Source organism: Trichosurus vulpecula, chromosome 4 (assembly GCF_011100635.1).
Source record: "Trichosurus vulpecula isolate mTriVul1 chromosome 4, mTriVul1.pri, whole genome shotgun sequence".
In the NCBI taxonomy this organism is placed as follows: domain Eukaryota; kingdom Metazoa; phylum Chordata; class Mammalia; order Diprotodontia; family Phalangeridae; genus Trichosurus; species Trichosurus vulpecula.
Genome location: NC_050576.1, coordinates 133029442 through 133037485, shown reverse-complemented (window position 1 = coordinate 133037485; position 8044 = coordinate 133029442). Strand labels below are relative to the sequence as shown.

General features: G+C 38.5%; 1 protein-coding gene across 8 annotated transcripts in view; it reads left to right on the top strand.

The window, feature by feature from the left end:
• The first annotated feature begins 258 nt into the window (after positions 1 to 258).
• Positions 259 to 8044, top strand: part of CDC42BPA (CDC42 binding protein kinase alpha) — a 426736-nt gene continuing 418950 nt past the window's right edge. For all 8 annotated transcript variants that reach the window (XM_036754912.1, XM_036754907.1, XM_036754911.1 and 5 more), the window contains exon 1: positions 259 to 1800. In XM_036754912.1, the coding sequence (XP_036610807.1) occupies positions 1623 to 1800 (178 nt within the window). In that variant the 5' untranslated portion in view covers positions 259 to 1622. The remainder of the gene's footprint in view (positions 1801 to 8044) is intronic.

Genomic DNA, 8044 nt, shown 5'->3' with positions numbered 1-8044 from the left:
CGCCCGCGGGCTTCGGGAGGACTCGAGACCGGCAGGGAGGGAGGGGGCGGAGTGGGAAAGGGTGAGGGGCGGGGGTGTGTGTGGCGGCTGCCGCCATGTTGGCTCTGGACTGCTCCGCGCCCGCCGTGGCCGGTGTGTGGTGCTGACTGGGAGCAGGGAGGAGGAGGACGAGCCCGAGCTGTGCAGCCTCGGAGAAGGGGCGCGAGCGCGAGAGAAGGAAGAAGGGCGGGGGAGGAGGGGGAAAGGAAGGGAGTGGTCGGGAGCGAGCTCGCGCGGCGGCGGCCTCAGCTCCCCGCCCCCCTCCTTACACCAGCAGCGGCGGCAGCAGGGGCAGCGGCGGCGGCGGCCCCAACCTCAGCCCCTCCTCCTCCTCCTCCTTTTCCTTCTCCGCTTGAGCCACCTCCCTTCCCCCCAGAGAAAGATGCCCTTAACTCCGGGGCGTGAAGAAGGGAGAGAAGCCGCCTCCGGAGCCGCCGCCTCGGTCCTCTGAATTCAGAAAAGCCCCCAGCCTTCCCTCCCTCGCTCCCTCCCTTCCGTCCGTCCGTCCGTCTGTCTGTCCCTCCGTCTGTCCGCGCGTCAGTCGGGGGCCTTGGGAGCCTCGGAAACGGCCCCGAGGGGACAAGGAGGAGGAGGAGGAGGAGGAAGAAGAGGAGGCGGTGGCCGGCAGTGCCGGGGGGGTGTTGGGAGATCTAAGACCACGACCTCGGCGCCCCTTCGGACGGACAGACAGACCGTCGGCCCAACTGACAGCCATGGAGGGTGTTTGTCAGTGGGGTTAGTCAGCCCTCTGCCGTGGGAGCCGGGGGTGGATCGATCGCCACCCCCCTCCCTCTTCGCTCTCCCTCCACCTCCACCAGCCCCCGAAGAGAAGTGGGGGCAGAAAAATGAAGAGTTTTATTGGGAACCTCACGGAAATAGGAATGACTGCAAAGCTTTAGGGGGGGCGGAAAGACGACTTTGGGAGGAAAAAGACTTGGCTGTGCTCTGTGGAGGGGCCGCTCCAGAGACCTCCACTCCAGCCCCCCACCATCGCCTCTGAAGAAATTGGCCACTGATGCATTATCCAAGTGTTGGTGGGGGGAATTTACAGCAGGATTTGGGGTTCCTCCTTCCTCTTGTTACACATTTTGTTTTCTTCCTACTTTTTTCTATCCACCCCCCAAGAAGTGAATTGCTGATGCAAATCGAGCTTTATTCTTTAATGATGCAACGGGATTAATTTCAGGATTATGTTGCATGAGTTGAATTTTGAATGAAGGAGAAGAATTTTTTAAAAAGAAGTGTTGGTTATTTGGTTGTTTACTTTGAATTATAATAATTATTATTTTGTTATTTAAATATAAAATTATATGTATCCCCTCTCCCAAATGCAGTAAAATATATATTATATATATATTTTGGGGGTAACTTTTCCCCATTGAAAAAAATGTGTATGAGAAATTGAACAGGCTAAGAAGGTTGTCACCGTGTTGGGTTTTTAATTCAGCACCAGGACTGCACTGATAGTCATTTAAATCACTACTGGTTTCTTTAAAAAAACAACCGTATGCTTAAAAGTTAGGTTTAAGTCATAAAAATAGGACTAATAATTGAAAGGACGACCAACACAAATTGAAGCAACCATGTCTGGAGAGGTGCGTTTGAGGCAGCTGGAGCAGTTCATTTTGGATGGGCCAGCTCAGACCAATGGGCAGTGCTTCAGTGTGGAGACATTGCTGGATATACTCATCTGCCTTTATGATGAATGTAATAATTCCCCACTGAGAAGAGAGAAAAATATTGTTGAGTACCTGGAGTGGGGTAAGTCTGCTTGACTTTCTTTTACTAACTGATGCTCATTTTTTAGTGGAAGAATGGTCTGATAAGATCTCTCTATAGGGTTTTCGTGAATGTATTGTCTTCCCTGTAATTTGCAGGCTTACATGTATTTTATAATTGAGTTAAAAGAGTAACTTAGTTCTTAAGGTTGAAAATTTTCTAGTTTGCTAAATGATTTTTCAGGTGTGATTCAGTGCCACTAAATTGTCTTAATTTTAAGGCCTAGCCCATGTAGAGTTTACATTTCCAGGTCAGCAGGAAGAGATGATGGATGAATTCTCTGAAGGCAAAAAATAACTTTTGTCCCAAACGCATGTGGTACATGTTTCAGTGAAGTTCATGGTAGATGTGAAATTGAAAAGTACTGATAGCAGTTGAAAAATTATCCTAAATGCCTGATATATTTCAAATTATTGTAAAATTGGATTTGAAATAACTGGTTTAACATCAGGTCAGCACTGCCCTGTTACAGACTTGGCAGAGGATTTTAAATTAATCTGTGTATAATAGAGTACATGAAATTAATAAAGGGGAGTATTTGTGTGTATTTTTTTTAAAAATTCATTTTGATGGACAAATCCAGATGTTTTTAGAATTCTGTGATTGGAGTTGGGAAAGGATGCTTGGTAGCATCTTCTTGATTTGAACTGCTTAGATTCTTCTTTATTCTCCTAAATATACCTGTAACCAAGAAGATACTCACTTAGATGGAGGATGAGAACTAGTGTTTCATGTGACCTTTATGCTATAAAACCTACCACCTCATTTTGATCATATGTGCTTTTTAAATATTGGTCTCCACCTTAAAATATTTTTTCCCACTTAGAAAATGAGTAGTATGAGATCAGTTAAGTGTTCTTAAGTTATGACAGACTACATTTAAAAGGTCTGTTATTAGAAAAACATTCAGCATCTTCTAGTTCTTTAGCATCTGTAGAACACCGCACTGAAAACATTTTTCGTATTTTTAGAAAACTGATAGTGTTGTAATTGGTACTAAATTAGTAAAATTCACATTTCCATATATAAAGATTTAATTTCCAATAAGTCATTTTATAGCTTTCTTTTTAATTTGAAATGTTCTTAGTAATTATTAGCTTTCTAGCTAAACGGTGATTGAGGTATGCTTGCATTTAATCAGTTTCATATATTTCTAGTTGTTTGAAAATGGCCAACACCTTGATGTGATGAAATAGATTAAATGTAGAAATGAGTGAAGGGTAATTCTATATAGTTATCTGGACTCTTTATTAATTGACATCTCAAGACTGATATCACTTGATAAACTTTTTATATATTCACTTTCTTAGTTGTTTTTTTAATGGTTATTTTACAGATCTAATAACTTTTAAAACGTTTCTAATTTTTCTTTTGCCTAAGTTTGATAAAAGAGATTGAAGCTTGGATTAGAAAATAACATGAGGAAGAAGTGAAAAAAATATGTAGATATCATTGTAGAATGAGAAATCATTTCAGGACTTAAAGATCCTTTTATAAAGGTGGTCTTTGAACCTCATAAGGTGTTTCTAAAGTGATGCTAACTTTCCTTTGTGATCTTGAGCAAGTCGTTTAATACCAGTATCTCTCCTTTCCCATTTGCAAAATGGAAAAAAAATTAATGTCAAAGATAATTTTTAAAACTGTGATTAAAAAAAATCAAAGGAAGTCATTTAAGTATTGAGTCATTACCTATTGCCTTGTAATGATTAAAGTTCATATTCTATTTTAAATGTTTAAATTGAATATTAGTGATGGCAAATAACACTTTGGATCATGCTGTTCTTTTATATTTTAGAATAATTTTATTTCATTTGTATGTAAAATGGAATCATGTTTAAGAGAAAAGTCATGTGATTTAAAATATTTCTAGTAAGTACTGATGTCCAAAAAGTTGATAATTTTTTTCAATGATTTTCAGTAGCGATCCTCATTTTTCTCCCTTTAAAAAAGAATCCCAGTCTCTTTGATAGAATAAAAACGGATATTTTCTTTAAATTCTTGTGGTGTGCTTTCCCTGTATTTTGGAAGAAATACCAGAATTCTTGGGAAAATTCTTTGTTAAAGCTCCTTTTTTGGGCTAAATAGTGTTTCCTAAATATAAACAAGGAGGAATTTGTGTTGTACAATTAACAAAGTTATAGAAGGGGGTGGGGGTGAGTTACTCGTAGAAGATAGTGGTTGATAAGGTGAAAGAAGGCTTAGTGCAGCATTATTACTATACTGTATTTTAGTTATTTAAGAAGTTTGGAATTTTGAAATTACTGCTTTTCTGGTCTTTGTTTTATAATATGCACCTATAGGTTGACTTATTTTGTAAATAGTGTAGATTTTGGTGCCTAGTAATAGCTAAGTGAGCAAGCATTTATTGAATCCCTATTATGTGATAGGCATTGTACAAAGTGCTAGGGTACTGAAAATTTTTAAATTGGCAGTTATTTAGAATTTAATATTAAATATTTTTAGAAATATCTACCATGAAAAAGACTAGATGTGTAAAGTGACAGATGGTAAAGTATTTAAAAATGCTCTTCTTCATTGACTACTTGCTTTAATTTTTTTAGAATTTTCAAAGTGTGCTATAGGAAACCTGTAGTTTTAAAGTTAGCTACACAGAGTACAAATATCCAACATGTAATGCGAAATTATTGGTTATATAGGATGGTAAAGCAGCCTAACTTCAGATAGATCTTGTATTTTTATGCAGATAATAGTACCATATAACATTGTGGAAGCTAGATTATGAGTGAGAATAAGTAGAACCCTTAAAGAGTATGACCTGTATCTTGGCTTTGGCTCTCTCAAGTGCTGTTTGTGTGGCATAGTGGAAAGAGTGCCAGCTTTGGAGTTAGAGGATTGAGGTTCAAATTCTGCCTCTGATGTTTATTGGTCTTTCTGACCTTTGGCAAGTCATTTAACCTCACTAGTACTCTTTCATTATCAGTAAAATGAAGTGATTGAACTAGATGACTTGTCTACCATCTTTCAGATTTATATCTATAGTCTTGTTTTACAGCAGTTGCTATGTTTCTATATTGACTATAGCAACTAGAACTGCCTGTGGGAAACAGTAGAGTATTTCAAATACTGTATGTTGTTTTTCCTTAAACATTCATTACTGGTGTTGCTGATGACCTCAGGGAGGAAGCAGTCTAGAAGAGTAGAGGATTAACAAACGAGAAGTGTATCAAGAGTTAGAAGTATTACAAGGGACATAAATTGCCCTTTGTTTAAACTCATTTGTTTTCATTTTAAAGAGCTGAAATTTAATATAGTTAGACCCTTGCTGCCTTGTTTATCTGAGTTTTGGTTTCTACAGAACTCTTAAGAATATATTTACAGTAATTATAGTTGTAGAAAAAGAAACAGGTTTTATATCATAAACTCATTTCTTTAAAGACTTACAGTATTGCTTATTAACCTGTGAACATGGTTCTTAGAAATGGAAAGTGGGAATTTTGGGGAATTCTTTACTGATTTTCCTGCTATAAATGATCTTAAGATACTAATATTTGATGAAACAAACATTAAAACTACTGATAAGTTTTTTATTTCTGTAGCCTTGATTTTTAAAAAATATATGTGATTTTCAATAGGAATTTTCATCATTGATAAAATTATTGTTTATATTACTAATGTTCTAGTGTTCTATATAAATAAGGAACTTTAATGCTATAGTATATGATTGAGGATGCTATTTTTTATTTTCAGATTTTTCCCTTTGTTGCAATATGTTTAAAGTTTATATCCAGCTTTTAATGGTGGGTGAATTAAGTGAGGAGTAATGGCCTTGATTGAAAGCATCTGTATCTTTTCTGGTATACTTTACACTTCACTTCTGCTGTTCCTAATCATTCTTAATTTTTTTAGCAGACTTTCCTAATCATTCCAGAGTTTTCAATTGATTTGGAATAAAAACAGATTTTATTTTCATTTAAGTTCTCAGTTAATATTGTTAAAAAGGAATCCAGAAATGAGTTAAAACATCCCTCCCCCTTTTGATATTGAGAAAACTTTTACATTATTTCCAATTAAATACATATTTAAGAAAAAAAATATCAACTTCCTTATTTTTGTTGAGGGCATCAATTTCTGTCATATCATCCAATCAGTTGTTAAATTTTGTGATTGTTCAGTGACAGCATCTCTTGGTATCTGACCTCTTATCTCTACCTAGACAACTGCTCTAGTTCAGGTCTTCAGCACCTCTTCTGTGGACTGCTGCTTTCAGTTTCTTTCCCTATATAATCCATCTAGCTCAAAGCTGCCAAAGTCATATTCCTGTAGACATGGAGCTTAGGAAAAAATAAAAAAACAAAACAACAAATCCTTAGTGGCTCTCTAATGTCTCTGTGATAAAAAGACTACTTACCCTTGCATTTAAATCTCTCCACAATCTGACTTACATCTACCTTACCAGCTTTATTTACTGCTTCCTTCATGAACTACGTTCTAGCCAAATGAGAATTCTTGAACTAAAAATTCTTTCTCCCGACTCCATGAATCCATGAAAGAAGTCATCTTTCAAGTCTGGAAAGTACTTTCTCATTTTCACCTTACAGAATCTTTATCTTTCCTACAAGGTGCAAATTAGATATTACTTCCTTGGTGAAGCATTCCTTAATTGCAATACATTTCTTTCCCTGTACAGTTGTCTTTGTATACTCATGCAGTGTGGGTAAACTGGCTTACTGGGGCTATTCCTTGTAGCATGTTCCTTACATAGTTCTAGTTGACTGCATGGAGGCTTGGTGAAGCCCATTTCCTGCTTTTTGTGAGCAGTACTGGTTTGCATTATGCAGTGATTAAGAGTACCCTTAATCTAATTGGCTGTTGAGTAGGCAGAGCTCAGGGCTTATACAAAAGCAAGTTGCTGGACATGGGAGATTCTCTTTCTTTCTGGCTGTTAAACATATGGACTATTTCATGCAGATCCAGAAAGTCAGGTGGGGAATGGAGTGGATGCTTTTCACCCAGACTTCATGTGGCCCTGAACACATGGCTTGCTGCCTCTTTTATGTGTGTGTGTGTGTGTGTGTTTTTTTCTCTGATCTTAAGTGCACAAGTATCCCATATTAGATGTGTCCATGATTCATAGTAATCTTATAAGTTTTGGAAAGTCCAAAGGTCCTGGGAGGTAGTGACTGCAGTGTCCCTAGAAAATTTTTTTGTGTGTCATAGACCACTTTGATAGTCTGGTGAAGCCTGTGGATCCCTTTTTAGAATGCTTTTAAATGTGTAAAATAAAATATATAGGATTGTAAAGAAAAACAAAGATTAGTGAGAATAAAGATGTAATTTTTCCAGGTTCACAGCCCTCCTGAAAACTGTCCCAAGACACCTCCTCTCCCCTAGGTACCCTAGGTTAAGAACCTCTGCCCTATATCATCAGTGGCTGATGGCAGCAGAAGCTTCTCTGTCAGAAGCAGAGGGACATATCTGAGGACAGACATAGATATATAAAGACAATTAATCAAAGAAAGAGATATCTTCAGGGAGTGACCTCACCATGGCAGAGCAAAGTATCTTCTATGGACTCAAAAGAGGAGAAAATTGTGGTGCAGTGAGTAGAGCACCGGCCTTGGAGTCAGGAGGACCTGAGTTCAAATCTGGTTTTAGACACTTAACACACTTACTAGCTACACTACTACACATGCAATTGTCCTGCCTCCCCCCCCCACCCCTCCACCCCCCCAAAAAGGAGAAAATCCTAGGAGCTCAGCAGAGGGCCACACCAAAGGAAGTGAGACCTCTGTGGAGGGAGGGAGGGAGGAAGGACTTCTATTATCAGAATTTGTGTTACACTTTGACCACATGTGTACCTCACATTATTATATTGTTTTCCCATGGACATGTGTATTTGTGGGAGAGTATGTATCTCACACTTTTCCAGGGACTGTTTTATGCCCATTGTTTTTGCTTATACTTATCGTAGTAAGTGCTGTTACTAAAAGTTACTAAGTTTATTGACTGTTATTAAGGAGAAACATACTGAGGGCTCAGAAGCTACACTGTTAGAAGTATAGCCCTGTAGGGTCTCAGGTTTAATCAGGTGCACTCTGAGAGACCCAGTCCTCAAGTGTCAGTGCAAGTTTGGGGTGTAGTCCATGAGTGGGAGCTGTACTTATTTGTATATATATATTTTGTGCCCTCCCAGTAGATGTAAGCTCCTTGAGGACAGAGACAGTTTTTTTTTTGTGTCTTTGTATCTCCACCACCTCGTACAGTA